Genomic DNA, 26,178 nt, shown 5'->3' on the forward strand with positions numbered 1-26,178 from the left:
AGGAAATTACAGTAAGCAAATAATTTACTCAAGTTAGGTTCCCACTGCTAATTGAGGACCTACCCTGTCTGTTTTAGGTGTATATTAGAGACGGGTTTCTGCAATAGGATCCTGCTGATGGCATAAACCATTTCAACACAAATAAAAATTGAGAAGTAGGAAGATGTGCACTGTGTTGTTGGTCACATCTATACCTGACCTGAGTCTCAGTAAATTTTGTAAGTTGACACACTGAGAAATCCAGGACAAAAATCAAACAATTTGAATCAATGCAGTTACTTTCACAAAGTGTATATTTCACTTTTCATATGAATTGGATTGCATCATGCATTAACAAATTGTGATACCAAGTCAGGTTTCTAGCAAACCAAGTCCTTCAGGGGAAAAAAGACTAATTCATGATAAGATTCTGTGTAATCTGCTTCATCTCCATTTTCAGTGGGTTTCAGTAAATGTGGACATTAGTAGTTGCTGGGAATGCTGGGTAAATGCAACACAAAAACTCTGATGTTCCATTTTTTTTAAAAATAGGCATTCTTTTCTAGCTAATACTGAACCCATCCCTGGACAAATATTAATCATAGATAAAAATATTTTTAGTCCAGTTTACAATTCTTTGTCAAAATTCAAATTTATTGTCACAGTACATTTATGACATCAAATTCAACCCTGAGATACTTTTTCTATCATGCCAGGCAGAATTTCCACTTATCGGAAATGCAAAAAAACTGTACTCAAGAAAAGATATGTATCTAAAAGAGAGAAATGTAAACAAACTGACTATTCAATTAAAAAAAAATCAGAAATCAATAGTAAATAATAAAAAATAATTATAAATAAAAACATTCAGAAATCAAAGAAGTTTTCATCAAGGGTTCAGGAGTGGAGAGGATCAAGAACTTTAAATTCCTGGGTGTCAACATCTCCAAGGATCTGTCCTGGAGCCTCCGTGTTGATGCAAACACAAAGAAGGCTCACCATCAGCTATACTTTGTGAGGTGCTTGAGGAGGTACGGTATGTCACCAAAGACTCTCGTAATCTTATATCGTGGAGAGCATTCTGGCTGGTTGCATCACTGCCTGGTATGGAAGTGCCAAATCTCAAGACAAGAAAAACTCCAGGGGGTTGTTAACTCGGCCTGCGACATCACAGCACCAGGCTTCACTCCATCAAGGACATCTACATGAGGCGGTGTCTTAAAAATGCAGCCTCTATAACCTCTTCACTTTGCTACCATCGGGAAGGAGGTACCGGAGCCTAAGACATGCCTCTTACTTTTCGTGCACTACTATTTTTATTTTTTATATATATATGTTATTGTTGTAAGATGGTTCATAGTATGAATGTTTGCTCTGTGACGCTGCTGTAAAACATAAAATTTTGTTACATTTTCATGACAATAAATTCTGATTCTGAGGTGCAAGTAAGAGTCCTTAAATGAATATTTGATTGCGTTTGTTGTTTAAGAGTCTTATGATGCAGGGGTACCAACTGTTCCTGAACCTGGTGGTATGAGCCTTGTGGCACCTATATCTCTTTACTGATTGATGCTGATCTCCGACGGCAGCATTCCATGTAGATTTTCTCGATAATATTTGAAATATTCAAAGCCATGAGCTCAGTATATCTAATTTATTCAACAGACAATCTATTAACTTGCCAAATCTTGGGTATTCTTGATCAATATACAAATTGATACAGCAGGAGGAAAATGGTTAATAAACATCTCCGGTTCAAAGTATTCTATTCAATTTATGTTTGGTATGGTGTTCTGCTCCCATTGTCCTGAGAATATTAAGAATCAAGGATTATGGCCATTCTATTGTCAGTTGGACTATAATCAGCAATTTTATTGAATTCAGTGTAATGATTGCCATCGTGGGATTTAATTTCACAGGCTCTGAAATGCTATTTCATTATCAATAAATCTTCTATTCTCGTGTGTAAAGTATCACACACTGTAGTAAGGAAGCCATGAGCTCCAGAAATCTTATCATGAATACAAAAGTCAGCCTCAAAAATCTTAAACAAACACCAAGACAATTCTTGGTTCTCTGATCTCCTTCTATCTGGGGTCAATGAAATTTCAGGTCAAAATGCAGCAAAAAATGCAGTTTAACACAGCAATTCCAATCACTCATACCGTCGAGAATTTGCTTCAGAGGATTCATTGCAGGATAAATTCCAGAGATCAGTCATTTCCAGACGAGAATATTTGTAGGCCTTCCATGCTAGTGGAGAAAGCCAGTTTAGAGTCATAAAAGAAAACAGGCCCGAATTGTCAATTGGATGCTTGTGCCTGGAAGAAAAATATAAAATATTTGAAGCAGTTATTATTTTGAACTTTTCAACAGTAGTGCATACATTGATTAGCAACATTAGATAAATAAAACTTATTTGCACATTATGTTTAAGATGTTATTTGTTTACAGATGTATTAGTACAAACAAATTATATTTTATTAACAATTTAATTATAATTGAAATTTACACTTGCATTTGATATTCTTACAGAATGTGCCCTGAGTTATTTTGAGTTGAAGAACATTGAAATGCAGGTACAATGTTTAAAAAAAAAGCACTGACAATATAAAAAGTTGAATGTTTTGATATGCAAGATCTGAACAATTAAACGTTTCCGTTGTGAATAACAGATACCTCCACTGCCTCCTTCTTCATCTCCACATAAAATGTGAAAGGATTTCTTAACTTTGAGATGATTTGAACAGCCTCCTCCTTAGCAACTCTGACTCTTCAATGATTCTCGACACAACATTGCATTTCATCATTTTGGAGCTTTCCTTGTTTCTCTCATTAAGTTCACTCACACTGAAATAAATATTGGGTGTATCTCGAATTCCTCACCAAAGTACCTACTCTCACCTTCAAGTCAATGAAATATTACTGAAAGCAACATATGAAAATAGAAGTTATTATTATTGACCAAAGCATATGGAAATTGACATGAATAAATGTTACCACAAGATAAAAGGAGGGTTGCATAAGGCACTCCGTGGGATAGAGGAATAATCAATTTGCAGAGTGCAATCAATTTTCTGAAAAAGACAAAACTTTGATTTTAAGTCAATATGGTGAATGAAAATTACTTTGCTTAATGATATTTTGGGGCAAGGTGGGGAGTGCATTTTTGCTCATATTTCTTACATAATTTGCTGTTGCTTTAACATTAAACTGAACTTTGGGTCTTATAAAGCTACCTAAACAGTAATTGAATTGTCCCACTTCAGAATTACTGCATAATATTTTCTAGATGCTAATGTGCACAACATAATGGAAAAATTCATGAAAATCAAAAAAACTGCAGATGCTATAAATATGAAGTAAAAACTCTAATCACTGGAAACACTCAGCATATTGGGCAGCATTTGTGGTAAGAAAAATAGAGTTAACATTCAATATAGGGAAAGAGAGAAAACAAAATAATTACAAGTTGCAGAGAAAGTGATGAAGGGATTTTAGTTTTAATTTAAAGATACTGTAAGGAAACGGATTTTTCTGGCCCACAAGCCTGTGCCATCCAAATACAGAGATCGACCAATGAACCTACCAATCCTATATGTCTTTGGGACATGGGAGGAAACCAGAGCACCAGGACAGGATAAAGGGAATATCTCTGGTCAGCTGAGACCAATGTTACAATGGGAATAAGTTGCAGAGGATATCTGGTCAATGAGATGCAGGGGAAGTAAGAGAGAGAAAATAACACTATGAAAAGAAATGAGAATATAAATAAAGAAACAAAAACATTGTAAAATGTAGTAGCACATCAGTTATTGTGCTACTGGAGGAAAACAAAGCACCTTGGGTAAATAACAAGATAACTCCACGGCTTCTTCACCTGGTCACTATTACAGAGGGTTGACTTACAGCAGAAATGGTCTGACAGAGACAGAGAAAATAAATTTACAAAGATTTTGAAATCAAAATTCAGTTCCAAAGCCTGCAACATACGCACTAGGAAGATGAGGTGCCATTCCTCAAACTTCATTGTGCCTCATTAAAATAATGCAGGGCAGCACAAATAGATCAGTTTATGTGGCAGTACTATGTAGAATTAAAATGACAGGCAACAGGGACCCCTATATTACCTGTTAATGTGAAGAACAAATGCTCCTCAGAATCAGAATCAGGATTTATTGTCATGAACAAGTGATGAAATTCAGTGTTTTTGCAACAGCGTCTGAGAGCAGACGTTTATATTATAACCATCTTACGACATTACTATAAAATAAATAACAATAGTAGTCCATGAAAAGTAAGGCAGTGTCTTTGGTTCACTGATTATTCAGGAATCTGATGGCAGTGGAGCAGAAGCTGCCCTTGTGCCGCTGAGTGCTCGTCTTTAGGCTCCTGTACCTTTTCCCCCATGGTAGCAGAGTGAAGAGGGCATGCCTTGGAAACAATGTCTCCTCCTCACTGATCATTAACACAGGCGCACCTCGAGGATGCATGCTTAGCACACTGCTCTACTCATTATACACCCATGAGTGTGTGGCCAGGCACAATTCCAATGCCATCCACAAGTTTGCCGAGGACATCACAGTTGTCGGCAGTATCACAAATGGCAACGTCAGCAAAATCAAGGAGATGATTGTGGATTTCAGGAGGAAGTTTAGGGGAACACAAACCAGCCCTCATTGAGGGCTCAGTAGTGGAGACGGGTCAAGAACTTCAAATCCCTGGTGTCAACATCTCCGAGGATCTGTCCTGGAGTCTCCATGTTGATGCAATCACAAAGAAAGTTTGCCAGTGGCTATACTTTGTGAGGTGTTGGAATTGTTTTGGTATGCCACCGAAGACTCTCATAAACTTCTACAGGTGTATCATGGAGAGCCTTCTGGCTGGTTGCATCACTGCCTGGTATGGAGGCGCCAACTCTCAAGACAAGAATAAACTCCAGAGGGTTGTTAATTCGGCCCGTGACATCACAAGCACCAGACTTCACTCTATTGAGGACATCTACATGAGGCGATGCGTTAAAAAGGCAGCCTCTTTCCTCAAAGACCCCCCACCACCCAAGCCATGCCCTCTTCACTCTGCTACCATCAGGGAAAAGGTATGGGAGCCTAAAGATGAGCACTCAGCAGCGCAAGGACAGCTTCTTCCCCGCTGCCATCCTGAATATCCTGAATAATCAATGAACTAAAGACACTGCCTTATTTTTCGAGCACTAGGTATTGTTATTCATTTTTTTATAGTAATGCCGTAGGATGGTTATAATATGTACGCTTTCATTATGACGCTGCCACAAAACACTGAATTTCATGACTTGTTCATGACAATAAATCCTGATTCTGATTGAATACCTCTGGCTTTCCTTTCCTGAAGTCAACAATCGGCTCCTTAGTTTTGGTGACATTGAGTGCAAGGTTGTTGTTATTGTTGCACCATTCAGCCAAGTTTTCAATCTCCGTCCTGTATACTGACTCATCGCCTTCCTTGATACAACCCACTACCGTGGTATCATGGGCAGATTTGTAGATGGTGGTATTGTCGTCCCGAGCCACAAAGTCTACTACTATTACTATTAACCTACCTACTAGCATGAGCACTCACTTGTGTGTTGTTCGGAAGGGTTTGAATAGATGAAGGCTTTGGTGGTACTTTCCCTTGCACATTGTTCCATCCTCTTCTTCCTCCAGCATCTGAAGGTTGGAGCTGGCACAACTGCGGAAGACGAATTGTTCTTCTTGACATTCTTCCTGAGGTGCATTTTGGTTAAACACCTGATTCTAACAAGGGAAATGCAATTGTATAATGAACATAAACATGTCTGAAACTTGAACTGTGTGCTTGAATGATTTGTATTCTGGCACATAGTTATATTTTAAACTTGAGTCTGCATCAATGCATTATATTAGTGGTTGGCAATTTGAAGAAACTGAATGGTATCCTGGATTATTTTTTAGGAATTTGGACTTGAATCAAACAATTTTCATGGAGTGTAAATCTGTCCATTGTATCCCAAAACAAGATGGGTTTAGGTAGTTCTAATCAGGTACACCCAGCAAGGATATTTTTGATAAAATGTGTGAATCACACATTGAACTAAATGCTCAATCAGAAAAAAATTGTGCAAAAGTGATTCAGCGTTAAAGAATGCTTGACTGACAGTGGGGACAGTAGATTGTTAGAACAACACTGTGACCACAACAGGAACACATAAATGCTAGACAGTATAAACTACACACTAAAGGCAAATAAAGTACCACCACGATCAAAGCTCTGCAATTTGAACACATCCAGTTGGAAATGGTGGTAGACAATTAAACACAGAAGGAAAATACATGAGAATACATGTGATTAATTATATCAAAGCCCAATTTGTGATAGTAAAGGACAGAGCTGAAGCTTTTACCACAATATTTTGGCAGAGGTGTAACATGAATGATGAATCTAGTCCAGTCAAGTCAAGTCAAGTCAGGTTTATTATCATCTGATTGCACAAGTACAACCCAACAAAACAGCATTCTTCGGTCCTCGGTGCAAAACATGCAGACTCACAACCAGACTCGACACACATGCAGGCAAACAATACATATGGAGGACAAGTATTCATATTGTACACCTTATTCAGACAATGTTCCTGGTAGATCATGTCGACGGTGGGGGGGGGGGGGGGGTGGAGAAGGGGGGAAGAAAACACCAGTGATCCTCTCTTATGGTCCTATGGATTGACCTCTGATCCATTTCCCTGCAGCAGCATGAATCTATGCCTCCAAGTGTCTCCAGTTACTAAAAATCCAATAAGTAGCCAATTCAATTCAATCCAATTCCATTCACCCAATATCAAAAACAGCTAGAGGCACTGGACATTGAAAAGACTACAAGTGCACAGCATTCTGGCAGTAGTAATGAAGATATGGATTAGAACTGCACTGTTTCAGTGCAACTACAATAAAGGATCTTCTACCTGAGTTCCATGTACTGTATAGCTCACCCACAAGAAGCAAAAACAATCCAATCTGCTCTCAATCAAGCAGGTATTGGAACCGGTCATCAGCAATGCTAAAATGCATTAACTCACCAATATTGAGCTTGTTATATAAATACACAAAAATGCTAAAGGAACTCAGCAGTCACGCAGCGTCCATAGGAGGTAAAGATATATAACCAACGTTTCAGGCCTGAGCCCTACAATCACAGCATCTGCAGACTTACTGGTTAATGTTCCAGACCTGCCTCCAGACCTCATGCAAAGGTAATTGTTCTCACAATGATCAGGCCCAACTATTTTAAGCGATTTCCATTTAATTATTTAATCTCAATCATAAGATCAGAAGTGGATATCTTTGCTCATAATAATACACGACTGTCATGAAGAACAATGGATCCAGCCTTTTCAAATCCAGTTTCTCACACAAACGCATCTCCATCTTATGCCTGCTTTATGATGACTTGCACCTTATGATGCTAACCAAAGGAAACACAGTAGACTCAATCTCAGTGTAGGATGGTGTCAAGCAAGGTGGCATAATTATCCCAATTCTTTTTTCCCAAGGTGCTCCACCTCACTTCCAATAAACTTCCTGCTGGTCCATCGGTTAATTCCTCATTCTATACTGCGTTGGTTGTTACTGGGTTAAAATCCTGGAGTTCTCTAACGGATGGTTGTTGTTCATAAAGACAACTAATTATGAACTTCTCAACAACAGTTTAGATTATGGGCATTAAATGCTTAGCTTGCCAAAGATATCCATTTCACAAACAAAAGTTCATATTTAAACAAAGCAGTAATTAACCAAAATTGTTTGCATCAAAAAAGTGCCTGTGCATCTAAAGCTGATGTATTTATTCCAATAAGGCTTTCATGCATTTCTACATGAACTTTAACATGAAAATATCATAAAACAAAACCTCAGACTGATTGTGCATTTTGCTGTCAACTGCGCCATTAAGAATCATCTATTCTTAATGCAGACCTTTCTATCTACCCCAAGAGTTCTCATCAGTGATTCTCACCAAACTATATATCCCTCCTGATGCTGATTACAAACAAGCACTTGCGGAGCTGCATGATGTGCTACAAACCTTCGATGGCATCTTTAACCAAGCCTATGTCAAGAAAGCCCTGCCCAACTGCCACTAGCATGTCACCTGCTGTACTAGAAAAAGTCCCAGCACACTCGATCACTGCTGCACCAAGATAAGGAAAGCCAACCATTTTTTCCCGAGACCACATTTTGGCAAGTCAGTTCATCCGGCTGTGCTCGAGCCTAAAAAGAGAGGCTCCGAGATCAGGGCAGCTAGAAGGTGGTCGCAGGAGGCTGAAGAATGGTTACAGGACTTCCTTGAGTCAGCAGATTGGGCAGTGTTCTAAGACTCAGCTGAGGATCTGAACGATGACACCAGGGCTGTCACAGACTTTATCAAGACAGCTATGAACAATGAAATCCAGAACCTGCGGAGAGTCAGATCACAGGTATTTAAGTCTTGAGATCCTGATCAATACAGAAGGAGTGGGTGTGATCTACAAAAAGCCATTTCCTGGGAAAAGTGGAGATTCCAGATGAAAATGGAAACAATGAAGGATACCCGACAACTACGGCAGGGCCTAAATGACATAACCTGCTACAATACCAAATCCATTGCAGTCGCAGACAGCAGAGCTTCACTCCCAGAGGAACTCAATGCCTTCTATGCCCGATATGAGTACAGTAACAGGGAAGAACCATCCCTCCGCACTCCCATGTCCCTGATGAGCCTGTCCTATCTGAATCCGAGGATGACGTTGGGTGGCCTTCAGGAGAGTGAAACCAATACTATTAAAATCTGTGCTGATCAACTTACCAATGTGTTCACGGATATCTTTAACATCTCACTCAGCAGGCCATTGTAGCCGACTGTTTCAAACAGGTGTCAATTATGCCACTGCCTAAGAAAAGTGTAGTAATTGCCTTAATGACTATTAACCAATGGCACCTACATCAACAGTGATAAAGTATTTTGAAAGGCTGGCGTTAAAGCGTATCAGCTCCTGTCTGAGCAGCAACATGAATCCAGTCAAATTCAACTATCTGCAATCAACAATCAATGGCTCTATTCAAAGCCCTGGAACACCTGCACAGAAAAGGTGCATACATAATACTTCTGGATGCTCTTTATCGACTACACGTCGGCATTTAACACCATCATCCCCTCAAAATTGATCAACTCCGCTCCTCCAGACCACAAACAGTGAGGATTGTTAAGAACATCTCCTCCATTAGTACCAGAGCATCAAAGGGCTATCTTCTTAGCCCCCTGCTCTACTTACTTCACATCTACAACTGTGTAGCTCAATATGACAATAACACCATCTACAAATTTGCCGACACCACCACATTAGTGGGTTGTTTAAAAAAGGTGATGAGTCAGCACACAGGAGGGAGATTGAAAACTTAGCTGAATGATGCACCAACATAAATCTTACACTCAAAGTCATAAAAACTAAGGAGCTGATTGTTGACTTCAGAAAGAGAAAAACCAGAGGTATATGATCCAGTGATCAATTGAGGATCAGAGATAAAGAGGATGAGCAAATTTAAGTTCCTGGGAATCACTATCTTAGAGGATCTTTCCTGGAGTCAACACACTAATGGCATTATGAAGAAAGCACATAAGAGCTTCTACTTCCTCAGGAGTTTGCCGAGGTTTGGAATTACATCAGAAACCCTGGCAAATTTCTACAGATGTTGGTGGAAAGCGTGGAAAGTGGTCTGGTATGGGGACAACAAGACCCCTGAGTGGAAAGCCCTCAAAAAGGTAGCATACACAGCCCAGGACATCACAGGCAAAATTTCCCCACCATTGAGAAAATTTACAGAGAACACAGCCATCCAAGAGCAGCAGCAATGATCGAGGATCCACAACACCCAGCACATGCTCTGTTCTCACTGTTACCATAAGGAAAGATATAGGAGCCACAAGACTCACGCCACTAGGTTCAGGAACAGCTGCTACCTCTCTACCATCAAACTCCACAACAACAAACTCAATCAGAGACTCATTTAAGGACTCTTACTTTTGCACTTTATTGACTTTTTTAAATTCTCTCTGTATTGCACATAGTTTGTTTACATATCTTTCTCCGTTTACATTTATTTATTTGTGTACATGTGTACATTGTGTAGTTTTTTTTTTGGATTATAAATAAGTGATAATTCTGCCTTGTCCATAGGAAAAAGAATCTCAGGGTTAAATGTGATGTCATGTACATACTCTGACAATAAATCTGAAATCTGAATCTGAAATTGTCTACTAAACATTCAAAACAAGATTTGAAGTTTATTTCTCCAGTACTTAAATCATGACCAAGCAAGTCTTCTGAACCATAATAGCACAGTTAAAATGTTGAAAATGCTTTTTGAAATTCCAGAACTACTTAAAGTGACATAGATATCATTGCAGAGTTATTAATAAACTGCATGTGAACTTACAGCTGTGGGATCAGAACTGAAAGAAGCTTTGGCTTTTTCCATGTAAGATTTAGTCTCTGGCTCTACATCTGTTTTCTTATACTTCCACAATATGATCAAAATCAACTGGAATTGCAGACACTGGTCTCTGTCATTGGCACTGATGCTTTTCACATTGTGACAATCATAGCCCTAGCTGCAAGATCACAAAAAAAACAAAAATATAGATTACAATGCAGAAGGCAATTGGTGAAGGGAAAATCTAAAAACTTCTGGATTCTGGAAATCTGAAAAAAGAAAATCCTGTAAATACTCAGTTAGTTATGCTCATCTGTGGATAAAGAATTAATGTTTTAGCTGAGGACTTTGTCCGAGCTTGAAAAAGACAGAAAACAAGCAGATTCAAGAGAAAGGAGGGGAATGGAGAGAACCAAGGGGGTGATAGGTTGATGACTAGAGAAAGGAGGGGAATGGAGAGATCCAAGGGGATGATAGGTTGATGACGAGAGAAAGGAGGGGAATGGAGAGAACCAAGGGGATGATAGGTTGATGACCAAATGAGACTGAATTATTTAAGTGGTGATGATGCTGAGAAACTTGTTAATTACACCTGATTTGGTGTTAAAAGGAGGATATGAATGAAAACAAAGGAGACTGAGGGAATATGTCACCCATTTTGTAGAAAATCAGAAGGGTTACCCTGTGATTGAGAAATGTTAAACAATAGGCCCTTTCAGGTGGACCCTCTGCCTTGAGGCTGGTGTCAAGAGTGGATCTAAAACTGCAAACGCATCTTTCAGGTGGCAGCGCTAAAAGGCTGTTGCAGCATTACCTGGTCCACTTGAAAGGTCCTATTCATATCCAGAGGGGCCTCGTAGTGCCTCCAAATCTGATGGAGGCAGGGCGACTGGTGCCACAGCACCTCCTGTCATAAATATGCGACATAGCAATGACCATCTTCCCTACCTATAATCTCCCATGCAGGTGGAACTGCTCTGTGTTTCCCACAATAGCTCCAGCTGCATGGGGAATTATGACTAGGGAAGACCGCCATTGCTATGTTGTGTTTTGAGCTACAGAGAGTGGCCCTGGTGTAGGAGCGGCCAGCCAGGCTGTCACAACCCGCACCGGCCACCCCTGCCCCGATGACCACCACCATCCTCCCCTCCCCAATGGGACAGGGGCTGTCAGGTAGCACGGCAGGGGGCAGTGAAGAGTTGGGTTGCGGGCTGATAAGTGTCATCAGCCTGCCCCCAGACATCCTCTTACAGCAGCTGCACATTCAGGTGCGTCGGCGAAGCACGGTGCTCTGCTGATTATCCCTCCGGGAGGAGGTTTGGCGTCGGTGCCTTGGAGGAACTTCTGCCGCATTTAGGTGAGTATGTCTTTAGTCGCAAGGGGGGAAATTATGCAGCTTTACAAGGGGGTGTTCAGGCCACCTGCAAGGGCCTAATATTGGGAAAGAGAAAGGATAAATACTGATGAATGGAAAGCTTCTTCAGGCAACCAGAAGAATAGAGTGGATCAAATAATCTCCTTCCATATTATAAAATACAATTATGCATTTTTATCTACCAGATAAAATTAATACCAGTTCAGGAAACAAAAAAAATTGCATTAGACATCAAAATACAATGTACATTATCTTTCTTATTGCACAAAAAAAGTTACATTAGACTTCAAAACCAGAAATAGAACTCCCTATACCTGATACCCAAATTATAGTTTAATATTTTAAAGTCCCAGCAAAATGTTGGAAGCTTGCATGGTGAAAAGCATTTTTTTTAATGGAAATTGAAAGGAAAGGAGTTGTAGAATTGAGTTTTCCTCCTCAAGAAGGTTTTTTCATTGATCATGTTTAACTAATGCCAAGTTCTATCATTCTTACAGAATATGTTAGATGACAAAAGTACTTTCTGATCAGAGGGAATATGACATTCATTTGCTAGAGTAATCAATGGTCAGGGAGCAAAGAAAATATCTTACAAAAAGCTATTAAAGGTAGCTTTACTAGATGCAATTCTCTTTCAGCACAAACTAACTCAAAAAATTAATAGGACCCAATGCAATGTTCTCTATTCCCCAAACAAATTGAAATATTTATTTGCTGGAATATATTTTGAGATAGTTAAGAATAAATTACCATGTGACATGATAATAACACAGGTTATTGTCAAATGTGCTCAAGAAATTAGTACTATCAAATGAAACAGATTTTCATCTCAGAAGTTATTTGCATATAAATGAGATATTTTGGACATTGAAAAATACTGGAACTTTGGCCTTGATATTTAGAATTAAGATGAAAGAAGAGTTTATGGAGGAAGCGACGGCCAGAAGAAGGAAGATTTTGAATACTTTTGTGCTTGGGAATTATTTTACTAGTCCTTCACAATTTAAGGAGTGTGAAGTTTACTTTTTTCATCTGCCATACAAAATTTCTTCACAAGATCAAATTTGCCTTTCTGAGCATTTACCAAACTATCAGAAGCATGGAATTGTAACACCAATATGAAGATATTGCAAGGGTTAATAAAAGAAACCTAGAAATAATTCACTTCCTGATGGAATTAAATTCCATAACCTTTCTGGCTTTCCAATGTTGAGTTTATATTAGATGACAAACCAAACAATTTACAAGCAGCATTATAAATTGAACTACCAATTTTACCAAATTTCACAAGAAGCAGATGATTTCAATGAATAGGGTCAGAGTGAGATTGAATTTTATCCATTTGGTGGACTAAGGATGGACTGAAGTAAAATATCCACCATTTTTTGAACAATTAGATCGTATGCTGTCATAAAATCTATCATTTTTGCCACAATTTGTTTATTTTAATCATAGCATGTACCACCAGTTTTCCATTATGCTTTCTGCAATATTGATTAGATATATTCAAAAGACTCTTATAGCTAAAGGTATCAGTTGGTCTGAAGAGAAAGCAAGAACTGAGTTCATGCTTTGTATGAACCGTCATGATCATTTTAAATGGTGGTTTAAGCTCAAAGGGCTGAAGGGCACTACCAGTAACCACAAAGACAAGCTGAGGAAACTCTAGGCTTTATTACAGAAGAACCTTGCTGGCCCAGATAGAAATGGCGGCAAGGGAAAGGTGACTTTCCTAGGACTACGGGGGAGGAGTCACAGGGTATGAGTGGGCAGGCCAGCTCCATATATACAACCAACAATGATAACTATATACAATGGAGGAAACATATCACCACAAAAGCCCTTTGCTCTTTCATGATTTCCTATTTTCCATGATCCTCTAAATTTCCAATTGATGACATAATGCAGTCACTGTTCAAATACCTGCACCAGGTATTCAGGCCCCCATGCTCACCTGTCCTCCCCCCTCAATTACTATTTCAAAATCTTGTTTTATCCATGAGATACATGTTTCCAGCAACACAACTTTAACAACAACTTTAATACGTTTATTTCTTCGTCTTATTTGTAGTTATTTTTAAAACAAGGTTCATTCCATCTTATGTACAATCCTCCAAGATGACTGTTGGTTCTCTCGTTCACGGAGGTTCTAGGTTCCATGTTTATCCGTTATGGACACATTACTTGCAATTTGGGGCGCAAATCCTCTTCGTCCTGAAAGCTGGGTGAGTTGAAGGGAGGGAGGAAGAGACTGATCTCACTGAGCATATTCTGTTTCACCAGATGTTCACACGACGTCAGAATCTATGTTATACTCTTGGTTTGTTTTGAGGCTAATGTGGCCATGCTGCTCTTCTTACCAACAAACAGTTGTGTTAATAAATTTGCTATTGTTTCTCCCGCCCCGACTGGCTTATTCGAATTAGACATTTAGGAACGTGTAGGATTTGTTCATGTGGTCTGATGCCTGCCGATCTGACGAGTGAAAGACATTCCGAGGCCAATAACTCCTATGTTGAATGATACTTCATGAATTATTTTAAATACATTCATTCAAAAAACGCATGTCTGTTCTATTCTTTTGGACCTTCCTTACCTGCTTATTTTACGCTGAGATTTTGCATACAATTCGTCGAGAGTTTAACTGTACAGAGACATGAGAAGATAGGGGAGGGAGGGGGTGGCTGGCAATATTCCAGCTTCTCTGTTACTGTTGGGTTCAAATCAATCGCTCGAGTTCGTCAAATCGCACTAACTGGGAGTTTTAGCTTCATAATTGTAGAAACGTGTCTGGTTCAAAGGAATGAGGACCCAATGCTGTGAAACCCAGTTGTGAAAATCGAGGGATTTCATCTGGTTCATGTCTGGGCGGTTACACGAAGAACATACGCTATGCTTAATGAGATTTGAGATTGTTGCGTCAGGAAGAATGTTCCCAGGATCATACAATTGCTCCTGAGCATTGATTTTTTTTTAAATCGGAGCAAGTTGGTCCCTTTGGGCTAAGACAAGAAAAAGTTACAGTTTTAATCCGCAACCATTCACACTTAAAAATGCTACTTCTCAATGTGTAGCAGGAATCCATATAAATTTTTCAATGACACAACTGGTTCCCTAGCCGCATTAGGCTTGCTGTAAGTCCAGTGCAGTAAACTTGGACGTGTATATGTGCGACATTATTTATATATGTGTGTGTGTGGCAAACCAACAGCAATGGAAATTCATGAAGGGAGGTGTTATATTTTTCTTTTAAAACACTATATTTATTAATAACTACTGTTACAAGCCCAGAGGACCCCCAAACCCAGCAGCAATAGATATTCATCAGGACAAATGGTTACTTAAACAAGTTGTTTTTAGTTATCTTTAAACATGAAAACAGAACCACACTTTAACATCAATATTGACTTAACTAACCTAACTTAACCCCCTTCTAATTCTAAGTGCACGTGTATGTAATGTGTGTGTAAATTCAGAAAAGTTCTTTGGTTCACAGTCCAATCTCACTTCTCATTTCTCCAAGTTCACTGGTTGCAGGTAATTCTTATACTGTGCACTTAATTTAACATTTATAAAGTTCATCAGGTTTTGGTGCTTGAAAGGTAAATGTTACTGCTCAGGAAGGTTCTTGTCCTTTTTCAGAGAGGCATTTGTTGTTCCAGGACACCCACAACTGATTTACTTCCATCAGCCACTTCAATGTCTTACTGAAGAAACCTGCCCCCTCAGGGTTCTTTCAGATCACCATATAGTGCCTTTTTGTTTCCCTTATTCCAAGTGAAACATTAGATAGCCAGTCCTCTCCTCTTGCATAAACCACAAGGGCTTTGACCAGGCTGAACTAAGCACTCACAACCCGTCTTCCAAATGGGGCTTTCCACAAGCTTGCCAGCTTGTCCTGTTCCAGTTCCAGTTGCTGCTACTGACTGTAAAATGTAGAACTGATCTGTGTGTGTGTGTGTCTCTCTTGTTCACACATAGAAAGCCTGTTTAACTCTCTCTGCTTGCAAAACCACATGACCCTCTTAGAACAGCAAGTTCCCTTCCAGACAATATGCAGCTCTGACAAGCTCTTTCATCTATTGCCTTTTTGTAAACAGCAATCCATTAATGAAGCCTCTTGGCCCTCCAAAGCTTTAGCAAAGCCTGTTGGCCCCGACATGTCTAGCATGAGCAGAGCTCCAGTATTTTAAATAATATGTTTTAAAGTGTTTGTATGTGACCCACACTAACAAACCCTGCCCCAATTTATCTCCCAAAAACATATCTATATTCTGTCACACTACTAATGTAACACATTAGTCAACTCAAACCCAACTATGTGTGAATGTACGTGCGCACGCGCGTGTGTGTGTGTTACTTAAACCATTATAGCTTAGGCACAATTGTGGAAAGACATTCCAAAGTTCAGTCTTAGAAATCCATTGTTGAAATGCACTTTTAAACTGATGCACAGAAGTAATCACGAAGGAGATGGGAGGGACTGAGTGACCAGACTGCCAAAAACTCACAAATCTTTGTCGAGTTTCTTTCAGAGAAATATCCTTTCGTACGAACGGTTGTCACAGCTCCCTTTTTTCCTTGTGTAGGGGAAAAGAAACATATGATTCCACAGTGCTTCCAAAACCCAGGTATGGGTCAATCAAAGTGACCCATTCTTTGGTTATGGTGGGGTTCAATAATTCTCCTGACACACAGATTCACATTATCACACAGTTATTTCTGCTCCGTATTCTATGAGATGGCTGCTGGTCAATAAAGTGATGTTCCTTCAGTGTTCCACATATAGGACTCCCTCACCACCTATGTCCCTGGAAAAAAGCACCCAATGTTCTTTCTCCTCCACAAAGTAGCAAATTTGGGAACAGACTGTACTAGCTGTTGCCACCCAGTCTCTCCAAAGCTGTGAATGGTTGCAGTCTGTACTAGCTCTTCAAGTGATACTCACACTAAATGAGTATTTGTACATCTGTTTGTCTGTTCTCCATGCAAATCAATATGGAGCCCTCTAGAAATATCCAAGGAGGTTCAATATTTGATGCTGAATGTCATGACCACTTTGAATTTAACCTTTAAGGTCATATGAAGTTCAAAAAAAAAGAACTTGCACCAGGGACACCTCAATTAGTTAAGTCCTGTGCATCAATGTACATTCAGAATAAAAACAAGTGACCAAACCCTGTTCAATATGAGCCCAAAAGAGCAAAATGACATTGGCAGAAGTTATTCACAACTCTGTAGAGTTAGACAATGGAGAAAGCAACAAACAGCAGAGGAACATCAGTCTGGCCTCACTGTTGATGCTTCCAGACATGCAAGAAGCAGGCAGCAGGAAAGAGAACAGCAGTGATACATCCGTCTCAATGCTCAGGCCTCAAGACAGACAAGGGGCAGGTAGTGAGAAACAGAACAGGAGCACAAGGCCTGCCTCAGTGTTTTAACACCTGAAAAATTAAAAAAGTATGGTTTTCATGAATCAGATTTGTGTTTTAGATGTGGTAGTTCTGTTGGAACTTTTTTTCATGCTGTTTGGTCATGTATATATATACAATCTTTTTGGAAGAAAATTCAATTGCTTTTAGAATACCTGTATAAGATTAAAATACCTTTAGATCTGACAGTATTTTTATTGGGTAATTTGCAGCCTCTGAAAGATAACTTTCAACTTGCTTTTGTATATTTAGCTTTATCTGTAGCGATAAAATGTATTGCTAGTACGTGGAAAAATACAAATATGATTGATATTAATAGATGGCATAACGAGATGAAATATTGTTTAATAATGGAAAAAATTACATATGTTTCATGTGATCATTATAGGTTTTTTATTAATAAGTGGTTGTTATACTCAGAATATTTACATTTAAATTTATGTTGATTAGATCTTAATATGTATGTTTAATTTTTCCTTAATATTTTTTATTTTTTCTTTCTTACTGGCTCTCCTTAGGAGAGTTGGCTGAAGGTGGGGGGGGGGGGGGGTTCTTTTCTTTTCTTTTTTTTTCTATATATAAAAAATAACGTTCATGTTTATGGTTAATTATTGTATATGTTATGTACTACTTGTTTTTTGAATGAATAAATAAAGTTTAAAAAAAAGAGGCAGGCATGCAGTGAACAACTAAATGTTTTATTTCCTGGGCAATGCCAGATATCCTGCTAATATGAATGTAAATATATTATATATATAAATATATATATATATATATATACACACACACACACACACACACACACTTCTGTCTCTTCTATAGTGCATTTTCACCATTTGCAGTGAGTAGTTTTAAATTATGGTCCTGGTTTTATAAGTATAGTACATGGTTAACAAACCTAATAAAATAAAGTGTTTTTTTTCCTGCTCTGCACTAACAGGCGAGACATTTTGAGGAATTCTCATTGCTACAGTTCTGGACCTCTGACTCAATTCCAGCAAAGCCTTAGTAAACTGGAGAAGCAATACCTCATCTTCTGAACAACCACATTTACAGTTTTCCAGACAATAATTTTTAAAAATTTTTTTAATTTTTCACACTATGAACCATACTGATCAAAATACATAGACATTTTTCTCTTGAATATATAGTCATTTTCTCCCCTTTTTTCCCCCTCCCTTCCCCATTTATTCAATGTTCAATCAATATGATACATTAAACCCTTTAAACAATGTCGTCACTTAATAAAAATAAACAAGAAATTTGTGTCTTTTACTTTTACATACTGGGTCAGTTCATTTCGTTGTCTTCTCCTTCTGTCATTTTAGGTGGTGGAGGTCCGTGGTAGGATTTCTCTATTGTGTTTCATGTATGGTTCCCATATTTGTTCGAACATTGTGATGTTATTTCTTCCAATGGAATACATTTATTTATTTCTATGTACCATTGTTGTATTCTCAAGTTGTCTTCTAATTTCCTGGTTGACATAATACATTTTTTTGCTACAGCTAGGGCTATCGTAATAAATCTTTTTTGTGCTCCATCCAAATCGAGTCCAAATTCTTTATTTCTTATATTACTTAGAAGGAAGATCTTTGGTTTTTTTGGTATATTGCTTTTTGTGATTTTATTTAATATCTGGTTTAGATCTTCCCAAAATTTTTTCACTTTCTCACATGCCCAAATTGCATGTATTGTTTAAGCAGCAATTTTTATTTGTTTTCTACCATGTTCATGCTTTAATGAAAAACCATCGAAATGGAAAAGAATTTTCTCTCCACATTTGCTGTCCCACCTGTAAAATATTTCCAGCACTGAGTCTCAGTCTTAAATGTTACCAGTAATCACTATTTGAGCCACAAATTATTGCTCACATAGTAGGAAATATTCATGTAATTGGAAAATCCACTTGTAATCAATTGTATTTTAGTTTGTGAGATTACTTTTTAGATTTGATTATTGTGCCACATAATAATTAGAAAATTTTCATCTGAAAATAGGGAGAAACACTCAGTACTGTCAATCCCTAATAAATGTGATATCAATCAATTTCTATCAAGTACATCTTTTGAGCAAAAAACATACCAAATTCTCATCTTTCAAGATATAAGCTAGAAATTTCTACATATGAATTTAAAAGTTACTCAAGACATTCCTATTAATTGATAATGCAGTTAAATAATGGTGTATGTGCATTTAGTTTTTAAATTGTTGTTTATGATATAACACATTTGTCTAACTTGGAAAATTAAGTTGATTGTCTCAGCCTTGCCTCCCTTTTAATGCCTGTCACTTCAATATGTCCCCATGTAATTGATTATGCAATTTGTAGCATTGAATGCCTTGCATCACAAATTTATCAAAATAATTGTTATTTGTACAACATAAGCATTAACAAAGAATGTTGCAAACTGATATCAACATCATATTCCAGGATCATTACTGAAGATATGAGCCTAAATCAATAAATTACTACAGATTCAAAATGCAACAACCATGACAAAGATGCTTTTAGGCTGTTAAGAATATTAATTGCCAAAAGTTTTTGCACATACTTCTGTTTTGAGCAAATACCAAAAGTTACAGTCTAAACTATTGAAAGACTCCAATGATTAAATGTGGCATCATCATTTTTAATCCTAGGGTAACTAGTTCCAATTTCTATACTTAAAGAATTTATTTGCATTGGAACTAATACAGAATTCATTCAGTTGATTGATTCCTGAGTAGATTCACAGATGAAGTAGATTTATATCAAGTGGAGTTTAAGATATTGAGAGTTGAGATCAACGTCTTGAATAATGGTTAAGCTAGATACCATGAGGATGTTTTCTCTAGCTTAAGAATCCTGATCAAAGGAACATTATCTCAGAATAAGGGATAGGCTATGTAAGACAGAAAATAGGAGAAATTGTTACTATAAATGTTGACGATGCTCAGTGCATGAATATGTGAAATATAAATATACTTTTCAACATGAAGGAAATCAAAGGATATCAAGTACGAAAGTGAGCTTGAGGTACAATATCAGGCACGATCTTATTGGATGGTGTTTTTTTTTGTAAAATTACTTTGGGGGTTAAAACAGGTAAAAACATTTTTAACAGACAGCCGGGCACCTAATTCAAAACTGAAAAACAGTGTTATTGTTCTGAATTGAAAGACTATAACAATGGATGTTCACTCAAGAAGACATCTATTCAAAGGGAAAGCCATCTGCTTATGACTCAGACTTTTGGGAAACTGAAATGGAAAACCAGTATTGATCAAGCAAGTCAAAAACAGCATCTAGTTTTCAGAAAGTCACCTGGAAATACAGAATTGAAGTGACTTCAGGTGAGATGGTCACTTCTGCTATTTCTCCTTGTCAAAGGAGAGCAGTGATCTACCAGGGCCATTGTAATGGTCATTTTTGATTGACACATATCTAGGAAAAGGAAACAGAATCAGTACTGTATTTGGATTGTGACCATTCTCATAGTCATTTTGTTTAACCCTTGCCTGGGTTTGTGGAAGCATCGCATCATGGAAGTCACAAGTTTCATGACCCCTCCGCAAGGAAGAGGGGAGTTGTGACAAATCATTCGTATGAAGAAACATTTCTCTGAAAGCAACTTGACAAGAATTTGTGAGTTTTGAGAAGTCCGATGACTCGGTGTCTCACCTACTTCATAATTACTTCTGAACATCACTTTAAAGGTTCTGGGTTTCAACACAGGATTTCTAAGGCTGAACTTTCCAATATTGTGACGAGGCTGGAATGGTTTAGGTTATCCACACACACACACACACATTCGCATAGAGTTGGAATTAAATTTAGATTTAAGTAAGATGTTATATAATTAATAGTTATTAATAAAAATGATTATTTTAAGATACCATTGTCTTGGTGAATTCCTATTGCTGTTGTATGACGTAACACAATCCTGAAATTATTATTTTAATCCCAGAAAAAAATGTTATTCTAAAATGAAATTTGCCCTCTTCACCTCGTCTGGACTAAATGTGACATGTCTCATCTCACTCTCTTAAGTGGGAAAGTATGTTACTTCATTTTATCAAATCTACTCAGGCTCCACATGGAACATTGTAGTTCAAAAATACAATGGTAACGAAGGATACACCAAAATGCAGGTGGTATTTACATTCCAAAAATGACATTAAAAAACAATTGAATCATTTTTAAAAATTATGGAAGGTTTTCTGCTTAAAAAAGAAAATAATTGATCTCATATCAAATTGCTATGAAATTTGGTTTGATTCCAGTTATTACGATCAGATCACCTCTGATAAAATAGGAGCAAGATTATCCAATTGGCCCGTACTCTCTGAAGAAGTCCACTATTTACTCTGTTGATCATTACTCGGTGCAAGCTTATGACAATTTGAAAAATCATCAAAATATGAAAATGGGCAAGGAGAAGATTTGACGAGTGGGGCCTCCTCTGCATAGGTGAGACCCAATGCAGTTGAGGGGAGACCCAATGCAATTGAGGGGAGACCCAATGCAATTAAGGGGAGACCCAATGCAGTTGGGGTGAGACCCAAAGCAGTTGAGGTGAGACCTAATGCAGTTGAGGGGAGACTCAATGCAGTTGAGGGGAGACCCAATGCAGTTGAGGGGAGACCCAATGCAGTTGAGGGGAGACCCAATGCGGTTGAGGAGAGACCCAATGAAGTTGGGGTGAGACCCAGTGCAGTTGGGGTGAGACCCAATGCAGTTGGGGTGAGACCCAATGCAGTTGGGGTGAGACCCAATGAAGTTGAGGGGAGACCCAATGCAGTTGGGGTGAGACCCAATGAAGTTGAGGGGAGACCCAATGCAGTTGGGGTGAGACCCAATGCAGTTGAGGGAAGACCCAAAGTTGAGGTGAGACCCAGTGCAGTTGGGGTGAGACCCAATGCAGTTGAGGTGAGACCCAATGCAGTTGGGGTGAGACCCAATGCAGTTGAGGTGAGACCCAAAGCAGTTGAGGGGAGACTCAATGCAATTTGGGTGAGGGGGTAGGTGGGTCGAAACGAGCTTCCGGTCGCCAAGTGAATTTCTTTCTCCCTTGATGCTTGCCTGAAGGCGGCACGCTGTCTCCCCTTATCGGAATAACATAGTTCCTATGCACAAACGAGGTGCCAAGGAGATCAACTGAAGACGAACCAAGCCACTGCGTTGGCCGAAAAAGGCGTCCGTTCCGCCGCGCCACGGTCTCCACGACAACCCGACCAGCCCAAGGCTGGTGCGCATGCGCCGGCCGTCCCGTCACGTGAGCGCAAGCGACCTATCCCGCGCTGGCAATGGAAACGCGGAACCGTCGGTGAGGTGGGCAGTGGCTGCTCGGCGGAGGGTGAGTGCGTGTTTCCCCCCCATAGCATTTCCCCGGCGGTCGCGGCGACTCTGCAACTTTGGCTGCCGTCACGTCGCGGGCGGAATGATGGTCTCCCTCCCCGCCTTTTGTCTCACTGAACTGGGAAAGTCACCGCCGGGTTTGTTTTGATGTTGCTGGGTGCCCAACACCTCCTGGCGGGGTCGCAGCGTCTCCCTCGGTTGGTCCGCTGCCTTGGGCACATTTTACATCCCCCCCCCCCCCGACCTCTGTTTGGGTTCACCTCATCGCCTCAGTTCAAACTTAGATAAAGCAAAGCTGTGAGCACTCGTTTCAGTTCCACCGTCTCTCCGAAAAGCCACAAGTGAGGGACGTGGCTCTCGCCTTTGTGTCCCTCCTTGTAACGTTGCCACTCGAAGGAGATGACAAGAGCCGTTTCAAAACCTCCGGACACAGAACCACGTCAAGAGGAGGGAGCAGGAGATGTCCGATCGGTGACAGCTCGACACCGATGTTCCTTCGTGGCAATTACAACTTGCTGTGGGGCACGAACGGCCCAATTACTTCATCCACTGGGGCGTTTCAGCAATAATCCCTTCCGAACACCAGTCGGGGGTTCTCAACGTTTGAATTTAAAAAAAAAAATAGCGTATTTTCTGTATGCCTCATGAGCAGTTGGAACCTTCGAGCTTTGGTCAACTCCAAACCTGACTTGGAATGCAAGATTATAAATCTACCTTTGCCTTATGACCCCGTATCCTTGATTGTCCTAAGCAGACAAATTGGTGAGACCCAGTGCAGTTGGGGGGGAGACCCAGTGCAGTTGGGGGGGAGACCCAGTGCAGTTGGGGGGGGGAGAGACCCAGTGCAGTTGGGGGGGGGAGAGACCCAGTGCAGTTGGGGGGGGGAGACCCAGTGCAGTTGGGGGGGGGAGACCCAGTGCAGTTGGGGGGAGGGAGACCCAGTGCAGTTGGGGGGAGGGAGACCCAGTGCAGTTGGGGGGAGGGAGACCCAGTGCAGTTGGGGGGAGGGAGACCCAGTGCAGTTGGGGGGAGGGAGACCCAGTGCAGTTGGGGGGAGGGAGACCCAGTGCAGTTGGGGGGAGGGAGACCCAGTGCAGTTGGGGGGAGGGAGACCCAGTGCAGTTGGGGGGAGGGAGACCCAGTGCAGTTGGGGGGAGGGAGACCCAGTGCAGTTGGGGGGAGGGAGACCCAGTGCAGTTGGGGGGAGGGAGACCCAGTGCAGTTGGGGGGAGGGAGACCCAGTGCAGTTGGGGGGAGGGAGACCCAGTGCAGTTGGGGGGAGGGAGACCCAGTGCAGTTGGGGGGAGGGAGACCCAGTGCAGTTGGGGGGAGGGAGACCCAGTGCAGTTGGGGGGAGGGAGACCCAGTGCAGTTGGGGGGAGGGAGACCCAGTGCAGTTGGGGGGAGGGAGACCCAGTGCAGTTGGGGGGAGGGAGACCCAGTGCAGTTGGGGGGAGGGAGACCCAGTGCAGTTGGGGGGAGGGAGACCCAGTGCAGTTGGGGGGAGGGAGACCCAGTGCAGTTGGGGGGAGGGAGACCCAGTGCAGTTGGGGGGAGGGAGACCCAGTGCAGTTGGGGGGGGGGAGACCCAGTGCAGTTGGGGGGGGGGAGACCCAGTGCAGTTGGGGGGGGGGAGACCCAGTGCAGTTGGGGGGGGGGAGACCCAGTGCAGTTGGGGGGGGGGAGACCCAGTGCAGTTGGGGGGGGGGAGACCCAGTGCAGTTGGGGGGGGGAGACCCAGTGCAGTTGGGGGGGGGAGACCCAGTGCAGTTGGGGGGGGGAGACCCAGTGCAGTTGGGGGGGGGAGACCCAGTGCAGTTGGGGGGGGGAGACCCAGTGCAGTTGGGGGGGGGAGACCCAGTGCAGTTGGGGGGGGGGAGACCCATTACGATATTGATACTTTAATGTACCAGAGACTGCCAAAAACATTGAACTTAGCATGGTGTGATGAATTTAATTTATAAATCTTAAACTATGTTTTGCATTAAAAAGAAACATTCTACTTCATCTCAATCGAACCAAAAATCTAAACTCCAGGCATTTAAAACATTTTTATTTCTTTGTTGGCTCTCTCCCAGATTTTACAATACTGTATTTTTGTTGCCTTTTCTTGATGGTGGTCAAGTTTGTTGTCATCCTTTTATATATTTTAAAATTAAGAACCCACCATGCTATTTTAAAAAAGACTAACTTAATTAGTGCATGTTACCGAAATGCACGTGGTGATCCTGGTGTTCTGAGATGTCCTTGGGCGGGGAAAAAGCTCTCCAGACAAAGTTCAGTGGCGAAAACTTCTTTTCCGATGTCATTTGTTGTCACTCTTTTGTCAGTGCTCCTTGTCCAGTGGAGGTGATGTGGCTGAGCACCAATCACATTGAAAAGAATGAAATGTAGGCAAACCTTGTTTAACACAGTTAATACATTCCAAAAAGTTCAGTGTTATGGAAAACACATTGTTCAAAGCATTATTTCAGTGTACTTTAAGAAATACATTCCAATCCTATAATTATTTTTTCTTTAATCCTATAAATATTATGCATAAAATATTTAAAAGGGATAGATAAAACTGAAAAATGACTAAGGTCTTTATTGGCATCTCTTTATTTGCTCATCTTTGAAGCCTCCTTGGTCAATCACTTCTTTCAGTTCAGGCGGAGCTGCGTCACTAACAGCACTTGCAGATTCACCAGTAATTTGAACAATATGGAGCCTCATGCATTTTTGAAGTTGTTAAACCAACCACGACTTGGTGAATAAGTTTCCCCTTCATTTATGTTTTCTTGGTTTTCTTTTAATGTCCAATAGAGGCTTTAGCTTGAATTGTCATTTGACTTGATGGAATTCTTTTCTGGTTGCAATCTTAAATCCAGATCATTAAAAGGGGTTCCATATTTTCCATTGCAGAACTTCTATATCTAATAATCATTTTAGTCTTGTAAGATGCTTTTGCCATTCTATGTTCATTAATTTTATCTTTATTTTTGATTAGAGTTTAAACAGACCATTCTTTCCTTTATCTCGTGCTATTTTAGCAAATGATGTGCCATCTTCATGTTGCTTAATAATTCCAAGTGTCTTTTCTAATGTGATCCATTTATATTTATTGTGTTTATCACCTTCCCCACATTTTCTTTTTCTGCTCGTATTGTTTGTAAAGGTGCACTTTTATTCAACATAATTAAAATATTACAGACAGCCATGGCCTTCTCGCTCAGAGTCTAGAGAAGTGGTTCCCAAACTTTTTTTGGACTGCAGCCCCCTTGGCTTCCAGGCCACATCCCTAGTGTTTCTCCTGCCCCCCCCCCCCCCCCACCACCCTACTTGTACTTATACAATGAACATACACCTCTTGGTATTAGGTCCACTGCAAATTTAAAACAACATATAAACAAGCATACGTATTTCTCAAGTGTCAAGTACAGTTCCCAATTTCTGCTGAAGTTTTTGAAATTGGATGGAGATTGGGGCAAGTTTGGGCAAATGTGGGTGGAGATGCCGGGGGATTGCAGTGCTCTGCAGTCAACAGGTTGGCAGGCAATGGGTGTGGTGGGTCAGGGAGGGCGAATTTGCTGGTGTTAAAGGGATTTTGCAGAA

The 26,178-nt window shown here is 40.3% G+C and overlaps 2 protein-coding genes across 8 annotated transcripts in view; one reads left to right on the plus strand and one right to left on the minus strand.

The window, feature by feature from the left end:
• The window catches only part of LOC138740516 (ATP-binding cassette sub-family C member 5-like), a 110,713-nt gene extending 88,239 nt beyond the window's left edge, over positions 1-22,474 (minus strand). For 3 of the 7 annotated variants that reach the window (XM_069893278.1, XM_069893277.1, XM_069893274.1), the window contains exons 1-4: positions 14,408-14,695; positions 10,440-10,614; positions 5,578-5,753; positions 2,145-2,300 (exon numbers count right to left, since the gene is read on the minus strand). In XM_069893278.1, coding sequence (XP_069749379.1) covers positions 2,145-2,300; positions 5,578-5,753; positions 10,440-10,481 — 374 coding nt within the window. In that variant the 5' untranslated portion in view covers positions 10,482-10,614; positions 14,408-14,695. Of the gene's footprint in view, positions 1-2,144; positions 2,301-2,658; positions 2,905-5,577; positions 5,754-10,439; positions 10,615-13,765; positions 14,322-14,407; positions 14,696-22,308 lie in introns of those variants that run through there. The other 4 variants (XM_069893275.1, XM_069893276.1, XM_069893280.1 and 1 more) reach the window with 4 other exon arrangements.
• Positions 22,475-22,500: 26 nt separating this feature from the next.
• LOC138740517 (ecto-NOX disulfide-thiol exchanger 2-like) overlaps positions 22,501-26,178 on the plus strand; it is a 107,080-nt gene continuing 103,402 nt past the window's right edge. The window contains exon 1 of the mRNA XM_069893287.1: positions 22,501-22,582. The gene's annotated coding sequence lies outside the window, so the exon portion shown is untranslated. The remainder of the gene's footprint in view (positions 22,583-26,178) is intronic.

The sequence above is a fragment of the Narcine bancroftii genome, chromosome 8 (assembly GCF_036971445.1).
Source record: "Narcine bancroftii isolate sNarBan1 chromosome 8, sNarBan1.hap1, whole genome shotgun sequence".
Classification (NCBI taxonomy): Eukaryota; Metazoa; Chordata; class Chondrichthyes; order Torpediniformes; family Narcinidae; genus Narcine; species Narcine bancroftii.